Source organism: Epinephelus lanceolatus, chromosome 18 (assembly GCF_041903045.1).
Source record: "Epinephelus lanceolatus isolate andai-2023 chromosome 18, ASM4190304v1, whole genome shotgun sequence".
Lineage (NCBI taxonomy): Eukaryota > Metazoa > Chordata > Actinopteri > Perciformes > Serranidae > Epinephelus > Epinephelus lanceolatus.
In genome coordinates this window covers 27,284,369-27,305,418 of record NC_135751.1, presented here as the reverse complement: position 1 = coordinate 27,305,418, position 21,050 = coordinate 27,284,369, and the positions used below count along the sequence as shown (strand labels likewise).

Below are 21,050 nucleotides of genomic sequence, written 5' to 3'. Positions count from 1 at the left end.
CTTGTTTAGAACAAAAACTGTCATGTAAAAACAACAATTTGTAGTTTTACAAAGGGGATGTGCTGAACTATTTCTCGGCAGGGAGTCCTAACTTCCTTGAGTGCCCGCTGGTTTCCTGGCAACAGCGTAGAGTCAAGAAATACTCCCAAAAGGTCAAATGTTTGCTTAAGCACAGCTTATACATTGTATGTGGTACACAGATTCAGCGTTTTTATTGAATCTCACTGACTTAAAACCATTGAACTATCACTGACTTTAAAGATTAATATCACAGTTAATCCATTCAGATACCCTGACCTTTCCATTGGACGTAACTTCTCTTGAATGTTTTAATATGATTACTGTCGTCTGACTCCACCCAAATCCACAAACTTATTTGATTGGTTGACTTTAAGCCAATCAAAGTGTTTCACATCATCTAAAGTGGACTGCAGTAGAGCCACACACCCTTTTCAACAAACATGGCCGACCATGAGGCAAGGAGGAAGAGTAAGGCACATTTAAATCTATTAATCATATTGTTAAAGTACATATATTTTACTCAACATAACTTAGACCTGCTGTCCTCGTTTTTGGACACTTTTTTGTTTCATCTGGTGGTGGTAAGAGCGCAATACATTAATCCATGTAAAACAAGATGGCAGCCATCTCTGCCAAGTCAGTCTACAGCTGATCCTGACATAAAAGTAGACAAGGTACCAAACCTGATCACATGTTATGGTTGAAACTTGTTTTTTTTTTTATGATTGATAATGTTTGATATGGCAACAAATTTGACTGATTTTAGCAGCAGTAACGAGCTAAGACACTGTTCACACTGTACCAGGAAGTACTCATTTGAAGACATTGGGACTTCAGTATCTTCTCGTTTGAGGACATTAGGACTTAATTATCGTTGACAATGTTTCGTTTTTTATACTATACTATACTACTACTGACCCCAAATAGCTAGGAGAAATTAAAAATGCATACCGAACAAAAGTTTGTGTCTCAGGAGGATATTACTTATCTCGCAGGTTGGGTGGTTTGGGTAAGCTTCTAAGAAAATATTGTGGGATCAAGTGGATCATTAAATCATGACAAAGCAATGTTCTGAGTGAATAAATAATAACTTACAGGCACATGGTGGAATTGTTCACCTTCCACCTCCTCTTCCTCTCTCACACAGTAAACAGCTTTATCATCAGTGCTGCTCCACTCAGGATTTCTGTTATCCGTATGTTTAAGTCCAACATATTTAAATCTCTCCAGTAAAAATATTTCCCTCTGAGAATGCATTGGCCTAACAATGTGTAGCAAGCAGGCGTCTCTCTGTCCACACTGAATTTGTTAAATATGCATTTTTGTAACGTCATGTAAACAAACCACTGTAAATTCCTTAAGACGTAACCACTTAAAGATGGGTGAGTACTTGCTGTCTTGCTGTTTGTAGGCTACTTTCTAAACAGAAAACATGTTTTATGTTGTGATATTTACTGGAAATGACATACACTAGAGTCAACAGCAAGCAGGTTGTTATTAGCAATAGCAATTTACAGGTCAGTTTCGGGTCACTGATTAGCACACTGTGGGCCAATCTGCTCTCATAACAGGCCACATTGGTGCAGGTTTAAATAAAACCTGACCCACGCATCAGTATTTCTTATACAAGTCAAAATACAAACTGAAGGATTTATGGCTTTTACTCAAAATCCATTGATTGGAATAGATGGGAGATCAAACATCACCAAACAATTAATAGGGAAATACTGTTTAAATAGGAAAATATTGATCTAATGTGATTTTCTAACATGCTGTTTCCTGGAAATACTACAGAAATTGAGGATATTCTGAGCAGTGATGACAAATACAACACAAAATATGTATGCGATGTAGTGTAAAGAATCATTTTATTCATTAATATGAGCAAACAATTCACAAAAAACAAATAAGCTCATGTGTTTTGTTGAGACTAAATAGTCTGTTAAGAGTATTTATTTTCATTTTTACTATGTGCTAGTTTTGCAAGTTCAGATTCTCCGTCCACTGGTTTTGATGGGAAGGATTTAATCATATCACTGTTAATCTACAGGTGTGCTGGGATACGATGATGTTGCGACTGGAGGCTTGGTGGTTTGACGTCTATTTGTAAGCTATATACTTACTTGTCGTACAACCTGTAAAATATACTATTAAAAGGTTAAGGGAAAAAGAAAATTATGACAGTCACAGCAGTTGTTTGTTGATGACTCAGACAAGTAATGTCTGAGTTCCTGAATGCATCATTGGCGTAATTCAAGCTTATGAAAGTTCTTTTACTCTCTGTGTGAATCTGCTTTGACATTTATGGATGCTGTAAAGTGTTTACCGACCAAACTCCACCTAGACACAAACATTCTTCAGTAACCATCTAAAACCAGACAGTTTGCCTCCATTATTGTCAAAGTAAGTTCGTCCTGGATGACTCTCACCATCTTATCTGATTGTGCCTTCTCATTTGGAAAAGTCTGCAAAGTACCTGTCTACCTCTCCATGACAGCCATTACTCTGAGGGTGAATCAGCACATGTAACAGCTGTTCAGGGGTTTAAGCAGGGTGTGGCTTTTAGCTGCAAACTTGCATTAGTCTAGTGAATAACCACAGCCCGATGTATCTATTAATAAAACTTCAATTAGCGGATATGTAAACAAAAGGCTCAAGGCGGGGTGCAAATAGATTTCTAGAAATCTCCTTCCATGAACGCCCTGTGTGCATCAGTAGTGGCCATTGATATGTGCATGGCCTATCATTCATTAATGAAGGGAAGCTGCACGCAGACATCATAAGTAGGGGCTCAGGACTAATGCTTGTTGGGGAACAGAGGCAGTGCTGTCATCCCCTGCATTATGGATAGAGTTCCTGCACAGAGCTCACAAAGCCCATTCAGTCATCCTAACACGCCAGTTAAATCTTTTACGACGTTCCTCCCAGTTCAGACTATCAGGTAGCAACATCTCGGATACCTCCAGCCTCCAAAAGACTGGGAATGAGTCAAAATATGATCAGTGTTTGTCACCGCGGACTCTGGGTGCACAGTGGACATCCGAACGGTTCAACTTGCCGTCACCCCGTTTGCTTGAACACTTCAGTTTGTTATCAGCTGAAGATGGGGTGCACATTAAAGTTTCACACAGACTTAATCAGTAAGGTGAGCCTGACACTCCTTTCTTGATATGAGTTTTTGGTGACAATGAAGCGAGGGCATCAATTATTGAAGTGCCAAGCAGACAGGCAGGCCAGACCTATGTGTCCATCCTAAAGCGGCCATCTAAATGAACTGATAGCACAGTATTAGCAGTCGCACAAATGTTTCAGTGTAAATGTAGAGTTAAGTCAGAGTTAAGTTTCCTTGCTTACTTTATTTCTTCCAATAGTTAATCCTTTGTTTGTTACCCAATGCTACATATTAACATTTCAAGGGGACTACTACTACAGCTACTACTATGACCTGTACTCACAGACTGTATAAAACAGAGTGCTCCAGGGATGACACTTTTTTTGTAGGCAGGCGGGGAAGTTAGCGCCGCCCTGGTTCTTTCATCAAAAGGCCAATGGGATTTTGCCATTGGATTTTTGATCATTGCAGAAGATTATAATATAATTATAGCTGCTGCGCAGCGATGGGTCGGGTCGGGGCATTTTTAGGCAATTCTGAGCAACAAGCAGAAGAATTGGAAGACATTTAGGAATTTAGCAACACAATCTGCCTTTTGCCTCAGCTGAGGCTTGAACTCACAACCTCTGAGACTAAGAATCAATTTCTATCTCACTGAACTAATTAGTCAGTGACAATTCATGTGTAGCTTCACAAATTGACTAAGCCAGACGTGCAGGTTTAGCAGCCGTCCATGCATGGAAAAGCAGATTTCAAACCACTGTAAAAAAATTCAGTTATCGAAACAAAAATCTGAAAATACACATATTGCATCTAGACAGCATGGAGATGTTGGTAATTTATTTTAACAATGATTGATTTGCTCCATAAGTGAAAAACTGATGTTGAACTAGTGCTATGTGCAAAGTGAGAAGCCTCAGATGGTTTCACACTGAAGTATTGACACTGGATCTTTGTGCAAAGTTTGGTTTATTTTCAAGCATGAGAAGGCAGATTTTCTAGCAGGAAGAAGACTTGTAGATGCTCAACATCGATGAGTCAGGCTCAGGCAATTTTAAGCAATAAGCTGGCGCACAAGGAGATGTTTACATTACAATGTGGATTCTGCACCAGTTGAGGCTCGAATCTGCAACCTCTGGAACCCTAGACGGTCATCTACCGCTCTGAGCTAATTGGCAAGTAACAACTCAACAGTGGCTTCACAAACTGAGTAAGCCATTCACTGTTGTGTAGGAAAGCAGCCATCCGTGCATGGAAAGGCAGATTTGAAACCACTATAAAAAATTCAGTTATTAAGACAAAAATCTGAAAATACACATATTGCATCTAGACAGCATGGAGATGTTGGTAATTTGTCTGTAACAATGATTGATTTGCTCCATAAGTGAAAAACTGATGTTTAAAATTGCCATTTTTACATTGACTCCAATTGTTCACATTAGAGCAAAATTCAAAATGCTGTAAAAAAATCAGTTTTTGAGATAAAATTCTGAAATTTGCCACACATCATCTACCATGACTCTAGAATTTTGTCATTTTTTTCATGAACATTGAAGATTTATTTAGCAAGAATTTGCATGTATGTTTACAGTACTGTTTACAGTCAAACATTTTGATGCACTGTAGGCTCAATTTTTGATAAATCAAAAATCTGAGAAACATAGTTTTTGTAGGACAGTCTGAAGATGCTCTGTAGCAAGTTTGGTGTCAATTGAGCAAAAATTGAGGGAGGAGATAGGTTTAAGAAGTTGTACAGTTTTTGAAAAAAAAAACAGCGTGATGGATTTCATAATTTTTAATAGGTTTAAATGTACAAAAGTTTCTTCAGTATTGGGGCTACAGTTTGATGAAAGTTGTGAAGTTGTAGCACGTATGGTTGATTTTTTATGAATTTTCAAAGTTTTGAACTTTAGACGCTTACTGTAGCGCCACCATCAGACCTATTGGCTTGAGTTTACAGCTGAGGATATCTGGCATGAGACTGGACCTTTGTGCAAAGTTTGGTGAGTTTTCACCCATGGGAAGTATGATTTCCTCAGAAGAAGAAGAAGAAGAAGAAGAAGAAGAAGAGGAAGAATACCTAGGATTACAATAGTGTCCTGGCAGCTTAGCTGCCCGGACCCTAATAATAATGATACTTGCACATTTTGTTCAGCAGATTATCTTAACAAATGAATGCCACTCTCATGTCTTTTGAAGCCTAAATGCAATTGCCAGGAGTAAAATAGTAATGGTAGACTATAAATGAACTATACTACAGCTGCATGGCTGTAAAACCATGGTCAGTGTGATGACGTTTTGTAGTCTCATTTAGCCGCTTGTTGGCAACCTCCTTTTTAAGGAAACACAAAAGCTTCAGAATACACAAATGGGATATTTACTGACTTATTTTATGTCATAGAACTACACGTAAAAGTCTCATAAGCTTGTGTTAATCACAGACCTTACTGCATCTGTCGAAAAACCCATTCAAAGGATCCTTGACTTTAAGATAAGGGGAAATGGGAGTGCTAACTAATTTTTCTGTTTTAAGACTAATTTCTGGAGCTCTCTAGATTGAACATAGCTACTGTGATGTCACTCATTGGTGTCTAGACTGCCATTTTGAAGCTTTGAGTTCAGCATTTCGGCCGTTGTTATCTTGTTTTTTGGAGCCAGAGGTGACCATAATTGGAGGGCAGATTGGAGCTGTGCAGTAGTGAGGCCTTGCAGACAGCCTGTCACTCAAACAGCCTCACTCAAGTATGCATAACCCTGGCCTTCAATAAAACATAAATGGGTGAGTCATAAAAAAAATTCACCCCCTGTACAGTTGTCATGAATGTTTAAATTAACTATAGAGACCAAAACTGTTTTTTGTTCTAGGCTATAACCATGTTTATTTCTGCTGTACAAGTGGACATTTTAACATGAGTGCCTATGGGGACTGACTCTGTTTTGGAGCCATCTTCAAGTGGCCATTTGAGGAAGTGCAGTTTTTGGCACATTTAATTTTTTTAGCCTCAGAGGTTACCCCTTGCCTCTGCTCCTGAACTTCACTGGTCATAAACAGAATAATTAAAAGATAATGGAATAAGGAATATTCCCCATTCACAAAATCTATGTGTCCCCAAAAGCACAACCCCATCTTTTTCAGGCAGTTGGCTGACATGGGAGGCTTGTTACCTTGATTAGGCTCACTTGGGCTTCCAGGCTATATAAGCTGCCTCCTCCTACACACTCCATTGGTTATTTAAGTTAATTTTAGTTTAATAAATTCTGCTTGTTTTAATCTTTTGTGTGAACTCCCTACTTGTCACATTCACTGAGCCAGTTTGTGACAATTTGCAGTATTACTTGGCTTTACCTTACTGCTTGGAATGGCACTGTTTTCCATCAGCACAGTACAAGTACAAAGCAACTCTGCCTTCAACATGCTTGTTTAAAATTACTGTTTTAGCTCTACACAGATGATATAGCTCTCTGTTAAAGGGACAGTTCACCCCAAAATCAAAACTACAAACTTTTCCTCTCATCTGTAGTGATATTTATCAATCTAGATAGCATGCATCTACTACTAGCTGACCTAGCGCCACTGAGGTAGCTAAGGTTACTGCTCAGTCAAGAAAGGCGCCATTAATGTTTACATGTCGCGCTGTCATGAGCAGTAGATGCACCTTTCCTTCTGTATGCAGTTGGCGGGTGTAGTTTGTTAGAAAGCAAATGAAACTGCTCACAACATCTGTGGGTTATCTTTAGTAACTGGGTCATGATTTCTGGGAAGAGACATCGCTATTGAGATTTTCATGTATTTTTTGGCATTTTAAGCACCGCAAGCTAAGTGCCATCTAGTTCTTTTTTATTGAGGAGAAGGCAGACATCTCTATGACCAATATCTCCAACATTCAGCAACTCACGCCAAAACAATCTAGATTGATAAATAGCACTACAAGTAAGAGTAAACATATATGTTTTTGATTTTGGGGTGAACTGTCCCTTTAAGGCCAGCATTGTGAAACTAGTTAAAAGTAAAAACAGTTCAGAGTGAACTATTTTATTGTCATTTTCCTCACATCGTCAGCCCACCAGGACCGTTGGACACTACTGGCCTGTCAGAGAGAAACAGAGCGACGGTCTCTCTCCGTCCATCCATCCCTCCGCCCTTGAGTCCAGGTAATCTGCTTGTCACATAATCTTGTACTGCTGTCCCACCGCAGCACATCCAGCAGTCAGCGTCGACCTGTTGGCTCACATTTCCTTCCTGTTCACCACTCACTTCTCCTGACCCGCAGGGGTCACAGCTCCATTGTGTGTCCCCTGGCTTGTGTTACCTACTGGCTTCCCCAACCTTGTCCTGCTTTCAGCCGTGTACCCCCACCCCCACCCCCACCCTCCGTGGCTCTCACTCCTCCATGCCTGCAGAGATGAGGATGGGAAATTGATAACAGCAGATATGGATACATGATGATCTAATTAGCATCGTGCCTCTCTGTGCATGTCCAGTGATGTTGTCTTGATACGCAACAGTTTGTCTGCAAATGTGTTGCTACTCTAATATGTATATACATGAAAAAAACAAACACAAGGTATGAAGAATATTGGGGTTATAGTAATAATAAAACAATATATGTTTTTGGTTCACAGCTACTTGATGAGGTTTTACAAAACTTACCCTCAGGGTATCTAACTTTAGCTGTGTTTGAAATCACATACTAACATACTATTCATACCAAGTATGATGTAAAATTGAGTATGCGGTGCATCCAAACTGCATAGTATGTGGATTCTCTGTGCATTAGAAATGTGCTGATGTATACTGGATGAGCAAGAATTTCTAAGTATGAGACATGAGCTTACTGGATATACTCAACTGCCCCACAGTGCAATGCATCTCATCAGACTCCACAACAGCCAAACAGTGGAGATTTTGAGGGTCATGACTTAATGCTAACCCTTGATTTGCAAAACTCTTGCAAGCTGCTTCAGAATATTCTTGTCTAGTTGTGGTCAAGGTCTGGTTGGGTTTAGGCACATAAAGCACTAGGTTAGGGTGAGGGAAAGATAATGTTTCAGGTTAAAATGGTTACTTGAAACATGGAACATGAAATCTTGTGGGAGTTCTCCCTGATCTGCAGTTATCTAGACACAACTGAGTTTGAGCCAGGCTAAAATCTGTAAAAATGTCACTCTATTAGGTTTAATATCATTTCAGGCAAGAAAATAACTATTTAGATTTGACCAAATGTCAGGGGTGTCCAATTCTTTTTTAAAGGGGGCCAGATTAGATAAAATACCTGGGGGCCAGCCAATGGTGTAAGGTAGTTATGATGGGCCCTAGTGCACACTATCATGCACATATCGTCTCGTAACATGATCAGAGACTTGACACTGGATAACATCAACATACATATTACCCAGCAATCATCACTGCGTGTTTGTATACAAAAAAACCCAAATAAAATAAGAAAATATTGATTTAATTCAACATTTTAAATTGTGATGAAATAAGCATTAAATTTTGTTATAGATGCTATTGACTATTGTACCAAAAAAAAAGTAAACACAACAGAGATGGGTTTCAACTGAAAACGGTAAACTTTAGTTGCGTTTTGGCCAATCGTTTACACGACAGCGGCGTTTTGGGTGCCTGAAAACGCAACGTTTTGAAAACGGATTCCAGGGTGCAATTTTTTGGAACCGGCACCATCTCCATTGTCATGTGAACTTGCAATATGCATTTCCTCTGAAAATGGAGACTTTTCGCACACGCGCATTACATTTCCAGTCACTAGGCGTGCGCGATAAAGTCCACCATCACAACAACAATTTATCAAAGCTTCCCCATCATAGTGTAGATTTACTGTAGCATCTCCACCTCGTTGTCCGTCCAGACAACGTGCGGTTGCCATTTTGTTTTGTTTATACATCGCCGCTCTGTAGAAGGAAGCGTAAGCGTCACACTGCCAACTACTGGCCTGGCATGTATACTGCAGCGTTTTTGGTCATTTTTGCAGATATGTGTGCACGGCAATTGTTAGCAAAATGTTGCCATCTAAACGCGGAAACTTTTTTCGAAACGAAAATGAGAAACGATTCTGTTTTCAGCGGATCGTTTTCGTGTAAACATGGCCTGAGAGTTCTTCTTTGAACACAGACTATTTTCTGCAGCAGTCACTCACAATGGTCCATTCTCCACTCAACACATTGTTGGAGGACCCACTGTCTCTATGGGCCTTCTACCTCAAGGGCCCCCAATGCAACCACACTGCCTCCACTGTCTATATTTACGCCCCTGGGGCCAGCCGCTGCCACATCATGTGGGTTATTTAAAAAAAATCATTGATTTTCCATTGATAAACAACTTTGATGGCCCTTGCTGTTGACTTTGTACTTCTTACTTTGTTTGTTTGCTTGTCTATCTATTTATAAAAACACACTAGTTCCTTCTTGGTGCCAGTCTACAAACTGTACGATAGTCCTGCCATCATCAGGAAAAAGTGACCCTGTTTGATTAGCCAATATTGTGTGGCTGGCCACATGAAGTATATTTCACAAGACAGGCTGCGGGCAGTTTAAAATCCGCCCGCGGGCCATAATTGGCCCCTGGGCCAGACTTTGGACTTGCCTGTCATTTGTAGTATCCAAATAATGCCTGTTCGGAAATTTGGTCTGACGTTTTTGGAGATTTAAGGTCTACTTTCATAGCCACAGCCTCGGTCAGACCAGCCGTCGGTCATGTCTTTTGCTTGTGTATACTTTAGTGTGGACAGTCTACTGGTGATGGAAGACTTTAAGTATTTATTTAGTAGGCAGTCTTCAGTAAATACGGATTGAGTAGTAGGCAGCACAGATTTTGTCTTTGCTACTCACGCGTGCATAATTGTAACTTGCAGGAACGCTTGTTTCACTGTGTTTAATGTCTGATTTTACTGTGAGTGTCTGTGGCATTTTCACATTGCTGCACTTTGCAAAATACTCAGTCATTTACACTAAAATATTTATGGATTTGTCTTTCATTGAGGTATAATATCTTTGACTGATACTGCCTGCAACTACTAATTTTAAAATGTTAAATTGTTAATAAATGGGTGTGGCTTCATCACATTTTTGCCACTTGATAGTGAAATCTGTAATATAATGAGACACACACAGGCAGTATGGGTCTAGCTGAGGAAGGAAAACCTCTATCATTACTACAGCACACCATCTCAAATCGAGCAGCAGTAGGCATGTATTCTCCACTTGTGACAACGACCTCATGCTAATACCAGGGTATGCCCTATAGTTCTGAGGAGCAGCTATCTGCTGTAATAGTCAGGTTCTGTCTGTAATATACAGGTAATTGAAATGACACTAAGGTGGAACCACTGAAGGAACGAGCAGTACTCTATATTTTGGGCCCCTCCACTGGGAGGGTAAGTATTGAAGTAGTTGTTAATTTTAATCCGATGAATCCTTTAAGTGCAGAGTGTGAAAAAGCTGTGTGCTATTTAAAGTCTCTTCTAGGAAGGACGCAGAGCTGTGAGATGCTCAATCTTCTGTCTTAGTGTTTGGGTGAGCATAATAAAATGGTTCTTCTTTAATATATCCTGAGCAAGCTATCCTGAGCCATCACAGGGACCTGGCAGAGGAGTACATGTAAGGCTAGCATCCTCAGCTATAGCATTCTGCAGAGTTTGCATCTTCCTCTGTGCATCACACACTCACACTCTCGCGCTCTGCATCTATTACCGATGTGTGTGCATTTATGTGCATATTTGGGATCATGTGTGTTTGCATGGAGACCTCTGTCTCATCTTGTATTTGATTTTTGCAAATGCACTGGGTTTTGTTTGTGTGTGTTTGTGTGTGTGTGTGTGCATTCTGTTGCTCTAGCCTGAGCCGCACCCAGGTTCAGATGGGTTTATTTACAAAGCTGAGGTCAGGTGTCACTCGATCCAGCCACGGTGACACTCAGGTGGTCATCAAGGTCGCCTCCTCTGCCTTTTCCCTGTGCTAGCTCTATGAATCTATGCACACATACACACATATACACACATATACCTCAGTCGGAAACCCTGTGTTTTCAGGACATCTCAGTTCTCATATACCTGACACTGCCTAACGTTCAGTCTCATTTACCGCTGTGTTCGTAAGTGATGATTCAAGGACACCACAGAACTGTAAAGACAACTGTGTGACAGTGCGTTTGCTTCTGTGTTTGTTTTTTGCACAGGCACATCTGTATGTACGTATGTAGCTAATTAGACGATCTTGTATATATGAAACATTTCACCTTGACTCCCATACAGTATATTTTTCTTGCCTTGCAACCCTGTGTCATCTCAAACCACATCTGAGTAAAAGCCAAACAGAAACACACAAATATGTACTAGAAATAATGAAAAAAAAACAGTTGCAGGATTTGGATTTGATTCTTTTATTTTCTCAGTAATTTGGTAAATTGTACATTTATTTTGGGATACAGCTTTATCATCTGTCTAAAACATACGAAAAAGAAAATAAAAATATGTGAATGTTGATGTCTGTGATCCGGCGAGTCCTGCAAAATAAAAAGAATCAAAAAATTTTTTCTAATGGATGGAAATTGATTGACTAAAACTAAGAGAGCCCTTGAAGCAGTGGAATAGGAGCAGGATGGGGGGGGTTGTCAGATTGAGTTGGAGAGATGGAGTCCAGTTGTTTAGGACAAGACCATGGCCTGGAACTCTGTGGAAGAAAAAGAAGCAGCATTAGTAAGATGATAACTTCTCTCTTCTGTCTGACACCTGCATAAGTGTAACTATTTGTGTTTTATATTTAGTAACAAGCTCTGAAACCATTAGAGAGCTGGCATGGTGGTGCTGAATTTCAGTGGCGCTGTGCTCTCAAGTTAACAGCATGTCACTGACACGATTTGGCTAATAGATTAAAGTAATACCCAAATCTAAATTCACAAATGAGTCAATAGAAACACTGTGTAAGTGTCACTTTTGTGTCAACCAGGCTTCAATAGGCATAGTGAAAAATAAAAATGTGCAAAGTTTGGAGTGTCATTTCCTAAGCATCAAGGTTATGTAGTCACACATATAATGCATGTCTTGCATAATGGCTGTATAAAATATGTGTGGATCCGCTCACCCTCTGCTCCAATTCGGCCATCACTGTCGTCATCAGCAGCACACAAGAAGGCCTTAGTCTCCTTGTCTGTCAGAACGCGAGCACCAGGGGAAAACCTCTGGAGGAAAAACCTGGTAAACACAGAGCCACAGACAGAACCTCAAGTTAGCAATAGTCACAAGGGCAGAAATCAGGAACTAACACTGACGTCCAAGCTGTCCTGTGATGTGTATCCTGCACAGCCAGAGAACTAGTAGACAGTCAACTGTAACAATTTAAACAGTCCCCATCCCATATCAGCCCTAAAAAAAGACTGTATAACTAATGATCCTCCTTGTACAACACCATCTTCAAAAAACTAAATGGAAATATGATTATTTCCCATGAGGACATCTCATCTCTCCTCCTGTCCCATTACGTCCTGGGCACAAAAAGAAAAATCTGTCTTTAGTGAACTGGCTGCTCACTCACTTGAGCTCTTCCTCCTCAACAAAGCCGCTGCCGTCGTTGTCCAGGATCCCGAAAACCTTCTTCACATCCTGGGGGCTTTTCTTGGTGAGGCCACACATCTGGAAAAACTTCTTGGGGCAGAAGGAGTCTGGTACTGGAGGAGAATATAAGGAGGCATTTCAATATTTAGTGTCTAGTTTTTCACAAAAATAAAATGACGGCAAAGTTCCTGTCATATCTGCAAATCCTCAGACAACCAATGTCACTTTAAATTGTGGAAACAAGATAAAATATAACTGATAAATCATTAAGTGTGATGTAAGTGATCCAGACACATAGTATTTAGGAAATATTGTGGATTTTTTTGTACACTTTGTCCCCCAGTGATAACAGGATCAAATATGGTCTGCTTGTACCAGATAAAACCCCTTAACAAAGCCCTAACTTTGTACCCATACATTACACAGCACTTAGCTTAGCCCCATATGTATGTATGTATCTTTTCATGTTAAAAAAAATTGCAGTCTTCCATTGGGCTATCATGCAGAGACAGTCCTATTGCCTGGTGAGTGCGCAGGCTCCAGCAGAAAGACTGTATAGAATTTAAAAAAAAAAAAAGATCTAAGGAAGAGAGCAATAATGATATTGGTGGAAGACGATACCTTGGCAGTCCTTGATAGCACTGTCGATGGCATCAGCGCAAAGGATAGATGAGAGCGACATTTTATTCCTGTAGGAGGAACAACCGTGGTGAATTATTAACACATATAGCCAGGTACAGGAGCAAAACGTCTAACTTGACACTGATGGAGAGCCAAATGTGTCCAGATGACACTGGCACTGAGAAGTCAGCCTGTGCAGTAGTCAGTCATGCATTTCAGTAAGTTCAAATGAAAGTCAGGATGTAAGATACACTTTTTTCCAAATACTGTCTCATCCAGCGGATTAAACATGATAGAATTAACTTTTACGCATGAAGGCTCTCCATTTACGCACGCAGTTGTTACACCTGTCAGCTAATAGGCAGCGTCTAAAGTGCCCTAAAATGCTCTGAATTCACAAGAGCCACAAAATCCGTCTGGATTTAATAAAAAAATTTCAAAAAGAAAGCCACTCTCCTTTAGAATCCATGCAGCGACTTACCGTGCAAAGTGGGTTCTCGCCCGGTCGGTGATCCAGCGGAGAGGTAAGGCTATGTGGTGACTGCTGTCCGTCAAGGCGGATTTATATAGGTCTGATTGCAGTGACAAAAGGGATTGCTTGAGTTACCTGTCTATGGATCAAATTCTAACTGCCCGCCCCTGATCCAATTTCTCAGCTAACTAATTAACCTTTACTATTTATAACGCCCAGGGGCAGAGAGACCGGACCGTGGACATATGTAACGCCCTTGTAAAGTAGCAAATTAAGTTAAAAAGCGCGTTCCTTTCCCCATCCACCACTCCCTCCTGTCATCCCCGCGCCCCTCCTCCTCTCACCTCTAGAATTATACCGTACAGTAAATGCAGGGAGGCTGTAATGTAACTGCAATCTCTCTCTCCTTTTCTCCCTCTCTTGCTGTTTCTGCCTCCCCCCTCACCCTTTCATGCAGATATCCCTTTACAGGCAGCAGTCCCCAAACCAGCACATCTGAGCTACATCCTACTACAAATATGCCTCCATCATTGCATTTCAGGTGAGTCATGGGAAATGAAATGCCAGCTGACATTGAACTGTGCATGGCATATATTTGTTTGGACCATACATGTCATCTAGGTCAGCCCATACACAACCTCTCTCTGTGTGGTGCATCCTGCCTTGGACATCACATCTTCCCTGTCCTAGTTGCTCAGATGCAGATTCACAACAGATGTGTTACATATTATTAATATAATAGGCATCATTTAATGTCAGGGACGCCGGTGCTTTATAACCTTCTCACTCTGTGATACTGACAGGGGGAATGTCCCGGTAAATTGCTTTGTCAACTGTGCTGATTAAGGGACCCGAGGTCACCCTCTGCTGTCGCTGTCCCGTGCCGCCTAGATGGTGATGATGATGCATAATGTCCCCAGGTATCCACATGCACCATTTAAACAGAGGTATATAGCAGTCAGAGGTCACACAGGCCTGAGTAGTGGCTTGATTTTTATTGGAGTTTGATCATTTGTCTCATATGGTCTCTGTGTTTCATCCAGTTTTCTAGAGCTGGACTTTTTCTGTATGTCCAATTTGTCCAGCTGCAAAATGACCAGTTCAGGTTGTCTTTTCCGAGGGCATTTGTGGCCTCCAGCAGATCTGACACACAAACAAATGCAGGGGTCATTAAGCACATTCCTGGGAGAGTGTTCACTGCAGCAGCAGCAGCAGCAGCAGCACACAGAAAAGAAGGTTGTTCCTCTCCTTGATGTAAGGTTAGATGAAGGTGTGTAAATGCGGCATGTAGCAGCAGTGTATGTGTGGAGGCGGGAGACAGACAAGTATACGTTTCAACACGTGGTATATTTGATTATCAAGAATGATTATCTACACAGTCCAGTTCAATAAATAGTCAGGTCCCACCGAGATTTGAACTCGGATCGCTGGATTCAGAGTCCAGAGTGCTAACCATTACACCATGGAACCGCTGTGTGTTCCCCTACCGTCCATAACCGTCTCCAAAATATCTGCAACCCGACACGTGGGGATATCCTTGCTTATAACCACAGCCAGGGACACAGCAGCCCCTGGCCAGCTCCCTCACATTAGAAGTCAGCCACTTTATGCGCGTGCTTGTGTGCGCGGTGGAGCCCAGGCGCCTGTGGCTGCGCTGCGCTCCTGCTCGCGTCAGCTGGAAACCGTGAAGTGCAGGTAATGTCGGCCTGCTGCGGTGTCATTATGCTCATAAACATTATTTAAAGGTCTGAAGACGGAAAACAAATCAGTTAGAAATCAATCTAAGCACGTTTCATTTTATTTTTATAAGTTTGTTGCATGTGAGCATGAACTTTACGCACAATGTATGCTGTTTGTTAAATTCATCAGCAGCATCCTGGCGTCTGTCATTATTAAAATAAAAGCTTTTATCTCCGGTAGTTTGACTTGTCAGCCCTTCCCAAACCTAACCGCGGTGCCAACTTGTAAATGGGGCCCCTCAACAAGTGATGTCAGGTTGTGAGGTCCGAAAGAGGCTGGACTCCTGGGAAACTCAATCATCTCCTTCAGACTGTGTGAACAAGAGACTGGAGGACACCGGATCGAGAGCAGCGGTGCGACTTTACCCACACCCGGTGCATGATGTCATGCGCCATGTTGATACCTCACAGACTATAGGCTACTGTTACTGCGCGATCATTTATTCATTTACATTTGCTAATGTTTTTACAAGTGCCACTCCTGGACATATGGATTGGCCGAGAGGAATACCCTTCCTGTTCTGTCTCTCTAGCCTTGTTCAGGTTACGGTTTGGTTTGGGGGAAATACGGAGAGACTCTTGGAAATAAGACATGACTTAAAGGAACACTTCATCCACCAAATGACTATTTGTATATCAATTACACACTCCATGTTAAGTTGAACTCAATGAACATGTTGTTTTTCTTACATTTCTTTATGGAGAATGAAGAATTAAAAAAAAAAAGGCAAACATTGTTGATGAATTGAAGTCATTGGGGTCCACCTTTAACAACAGCAAAAATATATTAAAACATCTGTTTACAAACTCTCACACAAATCATGCAGCATAAGCTCAGTTTTAACCTACTTATCCAGCCCTGTGCTCAGAACGTCCCCAAAGCATTGCATTGCATTTCCCTGCTTAACATAGTCTGTGTAAAAATATGATACAAAGTAGCCCCGGTGATGTCACCCATCAACCCGATCTCACTCCCAAGTTGTCGTAATCTGGCACCTGGGCAGTGACTTGCAGCGTCAGACACTGATGAAAAAAGCTGTCCTTTAACATTGACATTATACGCAGCAGGTCTCTGTTCTAGTTTAACGGTACTTGGCGGCGGCGGGGGAAACGTGGTGGGACAAGAATGAAAGTTAAGCCAGCAAAAGTCCACGTAGGGTGGGAGGGAGGGTGCATCCAGCAAACACAATACTTTCACCAGGGAGAGCGGAGTTCACGTCCTGTAAGATCCTAAAGCCAAACCTTGTTCTTTTTTCCTGAACACATGCTTTTGTTGCCTAAACCCAACCACATGCATTGGTTGTTGGTGGAAAAGAAACATTAATTTGCGTTGTTGTACTGAGGTAGTGTTTTTATTTTGAAAGAGACTGCATGTAAACGTTAGATTTCCTGTGAAAATGGAAGTGTATTTGACAGAAGACAATGCATGTAACAGGCTAAAGTTGACATGGCGCCCCAGAATGTCAACAGCCAGCGCATCCGGGGTACCTTTCACGTGGTATGTGTACGTGGAAGGTCCATGACCAAACATCTGTATGCGATGCGGTTAAAGTGAGAATGTGTTGCACCCATTAGTTTGGGGTCTGCCATTTTGAAGCCTCGACTTCCACTTTTCGGCCATTGCCATCTTGGTTAGCCAGAAGTGACCATATTTGGGAGCGGAGCTGTGGATGAGCAAGGAGTAGATCTAACTCATTGACTGTAGAGGCCTTGCAGACAGCAGGTCACTCAAAGCAGCCCGCCCTTAAATATGTGTAACTTAAAGTCTTAAAGTTACACATAACTTTAAGACTTTAAGTTACACCCCATACAGTTTGTTAAAATTAGCTATAGAGACCAGAACTGTTTTTTGTACTAGGCTGTAAACATGTTTATTTCAGCTGTAAAGTTGGGCATTTCAACATGAGAATTGACTCTGTTTTGGAGCCAGCCATTCTGTGAGCTGCAGTTTTTGGCACTTTCGAGTTGGCTTCATTTTTTAGGCCTGGAGTTTGCCACTTGGGGATGAAGTATTCCTTTAACTCTGTCATACCCTCCCCATACTCATCACTACATGTCTATTCTGCAACATGTTGGTCTGGGATCAGGCTACTTAAAGTCAACTAGATTTTTAAATAATGGTTTCAAAAATAATTTTAGTTTAGTTCAGTTTATTTGCACATACAAAAATACAGGAAAAGGAAATTTAAAATGAAAACATTGTGCAGGAGAGGTTAGAAGCCAAAAAATGTTTATGAAGATGCCTCTCCTATTAAATAACAACAATCATACGTAAAAAGAAAAGACTGAGAAGTATTACAAAATGGTTAAAGATGTACAAATTACAAAAAAAAAACCCACAAATATATTACAAATAAATCAATAAAGTGTTTGCAAATGAGAGTCCTTTTCAGATGTTTCTGAATAACAATATGAAGGTGATGATTGTAGAGCTGGAAGAAGGTTGTTCCAAATAGATGGTCCTCTGTAGTGCAATGAATATTGATTAACATAAGTTCGACAATATGGAAGGTAAAGGTCTTCAGAGTGTCTTGTGGAATATGAGTGAATGTCTGAGGAAGACTTCTGGCAACCACTATGCAAGTCATGAGTGAGATGTACCTAAGTCTGGTATATGTTCACATTCAAAACTCATCAAAGTAATTTCCTAAAGTAGCATTGTAATTTAATCTATACATGTATGCATGATGTGTTCCCTAGAGGCTCCCTGAGGTACAGCCAGGCTCTTCTGCATGGACTGCTTGAAGTGAGAGAATCAAATGTCCAAACAGTTGTCGTTTTTATTGCCAGATGACTGACTGTAAGGTGCGTCTGTGCCCCAAGTCATACTGGCAATGGACGTAACTCCATCTAGTGGCTGAAGGTTGGAACTGCATGACTGGACATACAGATAAATCATGTGTACTGTAAGTGTTTGAGCGCATTTTATGTGTATCCAGACTTAACTTGTTGTCAATGCGTGTGTAGCTGAGAGAGGGGGGTTAAGTGGGCCATTACATCACCAGTTGGTATCATTATTACCATGGCTTTCTTTTTCGTTATTCATGGTTTTCCTTTATATGCTGTGCATGTAAGGATGTATGCCATTTATGAGAAAGACTGCATTTTCACTTTTGAGTTTGTAAGATGTTCATGAATCCACCAAAAACCAATAATAAACAAAGATTGAAAGCCAAATAAGACCGCAGTAAAAGAATATTTATTCTTTTTTTACCGTTTGTACCTGGAAAGTGCATCATAGATTTTACAGTAAGCAAAATTCATATTTAAGACATGAACACAACCGAGCGACATTCACAATCATCATTTTTTGGACAGTGTGTTGCATAGGAGGAAACGTCTCTTAAGCAAATGTATAAAAATTATTTATATTCAGATGAAAACGTGGGGAGGTCGACGTGGGCTTTGTTGTTCCATCAGAGCAGGTGTTGTTGGTCAGTTGCCACTTTATGCCTTAACCAAGTTAGCAAACTCTGCAGGGAGACAAGAGAACACACAGTTGGCGTCTGTTTCCTTTTCCCATTCAAAGATACGAAAATGATGCTGTTAGCAGTGTGCATGAGATAGAGTTGATGAGAGTGTAGTGTGGGCCTACCCTCAGCGCCAATCTTGCCGTCACCGTCGGTGTCGCCGGCCTTGAGGAAATCCTTGGTCTCGGCGTCGGTCAGCGCACGTGCATCAGCCTTGAAGTTCTGCAGAAACAGCCTGCAGACAGACAAAACGCACGGTTAGTCCAGGGACCATCCCATTGGCTGAGAGATACTTCATATTGATTTTGAGTATTTTGAGTCAGCTGCTCTGATGTGTGGGTATCAATTTAGGGGGAAGGAAGTGAAAGTACTTAAGTGTGTGTCTTACTTCAGCTCATCCTCCTCAATGAACCCACTCTTGTCCTGGTCGATGATGGCAAAGGCCTTCTTGACATCGTCAGCGGACTTGCCAGACATGCCGCATGTCTTGAAGAACTTCTTGTGGTCGAATGTGCCAGCGTCTGAAACGAATGCATGCATGTTCGACTTTAATCACACACAGAAAAAGTAGATGGACAGAAAGCACAGTGATGCTCCAAACAAGAGGAGGGGCTCTGATTGTGATTGTATAGTTATAACTTAAAGAAGCATCTTCCAGAGGTGATTAGAGTCTAGTCTATTCTTGGTTTGCAGAAAGGTCTTTTTGCTTGCATCTGCTTGGTCTGCAAATTTTGCTTTAATTTGTCACTGTTTCAAAAGTAGTGGCATTTTTCCCTTCTGTGTCTTTTAGTTGTATAAATTGGAAAATGACTTCAATAATCTCTCCAATCCCCCATCCACCCACCCAACTGGCAGATTTGGTCCCTTCAGTGTTGGTGACATGACTACGGCCTTGAACTAAACTAACCTTACAGTGTCAACATTAGATCTTTCCCCTTCCATTTACACCTTTCAAACCCATCCAAAGACCCATCTCTTCTCTATAGCCTCTTGGTCACTGCTTCTATTTTACTTTGCTGTGTGCACCATTGCTTGATCAAGATGTTCTATGCCTCTATCAATTTACTTACTCTCTTACTGTATCTGTGTTTGAGTTTATTTAATCTCTCTGTAAAGCACTTAGTTTGCTGATTCTAAATTTGCTCTATAAATAAGCTTGACGTCACCTTTGCATCCGTCCAGGGCTGCAGCGACGTCAGCATCAGTCAGTACATCTGCGAAGGCCATTTCGATCTGCAGAAATCAAATACAAGCGATTACTTTATATGCTAATACTCAAGTAGGACATAGGATGATTTAGTCAGCCATCCTGGGATCTTTCTGTATCAGACACTGGTGGCTACTTGGAGTATAGTCCACTATATTCACATTCGTTTTGTGTTTTAAAGCAAGTAATGAATGACTTTAAATAGACATTAATCACAATATCATTAATAGCAGCAGAGCATCTCTCCATAATTTACACAGCAGTTGACAAGACATAATAACTCTCTGTTTTAAAATGCTGTTAGTTATTCCAAATGAGATAGAAATAAATTAGAATTATTCAATCCACTTCTTTCTGAGTGGTTTTGATGTTGCATTTCCAAATCCCATTCGAGAGGCTGGTAGCACTTGTTCCCTACTGCAACCCTAAAGATGCTGGGAGGTCTGAGCAGTAGTAATCCATGTCTCCATGCAGCTCCCGCAAAAGAAAGCCCCGCAAAACCCTTTCTTTGGATGCTGCATTGCAGTTTGCAGTTCGAAGTCCACATTAAAAGTTGGAGAAAAAAAAATACATTTTCTCAAAGATGCCCAAGCGTGATGCTGCAGCTGCTGCAAGGATCCCGTGTTTCTTCCCTCCTTCTTTCATTCAGACTCACCTCTTTGTTGTCTTTGCTTTGTAGGGTACAGATGATACAGACAAGTCTCGAGTCGACTGCAGTGATCTTCCCGGTGCTCCCGGTGACCTTTTTATAGTTTCACTCCATCGAAATCTGAGGCATAAGATAACTGACACCTTCGAGAAGGGGGTGGCGAAAATTCGCCCTGCGGCCAGAGAGGGGT

The 21,050-nt window shown here is 41.1% G+C and overlaps 2 protein-coding genes and 1 non-coding gene across 3 annotated transcripts; all 3 read right to left on the bottom strand.

Annotated features, from left to right (window-relative positions):
* Positions 1 to 11,515: 11,515 nt before the first annotated feature.
* On the bottom strand, positions 11,516 to 14,087 carry pvalb8 (parvalbumin 8). Its single transcript, XM_033644851.2, has 5 exons — positions 13,805 to 14,087; positions 13,324 to 13,391; positions 12,683 to 12,815; positions 12,233 to 12,342; positions 11,516 to 11,821 (listed from the first exon to the last, which is right to left on the bottom strand). Exons 2-5 carry the CDS (start codon positions 13,382 to 13,384, stop codon positions 11,796 to 11,798), a joined length of 330 nt encoding a protein of 109 aa, XP_033500742.1. The 5' UTR covers positions 13,385 to 13,391; positions 13,805 to 14,087; the 3' UTR covers positions 11,516 to 11,795.
* A 1,106-nt stretch (positions 14,088 to 15,193) lies between these two features.
* On the bottom strand, positions 15,194 to 15,265 carry trnaq-cug (transfer RNA glutamine (anticodon CUG)). Its single transcript has one exon. It is a non-coding gene; the product is annotated as a tRNA-Gln (tRNA).
* Positions 15,266 to 18,711: 3,446 nt separating this feature from the next.
* Positions 18,712 to 21,018, bottom strand: LOC117268280 (parvalbumin beta-like). Its single transcript, XM_033644600.2, has 5 exons — positions 20,867 to 21,018; positions 20,171 to 20,237; positions 19,393 to 19,525; positions 19,130 to 19,239; positions 18,712 to 19,007 (listed from the first exon to the last, which is right to left on the bottom strand). The coding sequence occupies exons 2-5, from the start codon at positions 20,229 to 20,231 to the stop codon at positions 18,982 to 18,984; spliced, it is 330 nt and encodes a 109-aa protein (XP_033500491.1). The 5' UTR covers positions 20,232 to 20,237; positions 20,867 to 21,018; the 3' UTR covers positions 18,712 to 18,981.
* Between the last annotated feature and the right edge of the window lie 32 nt (positions 21,019 to 21,050).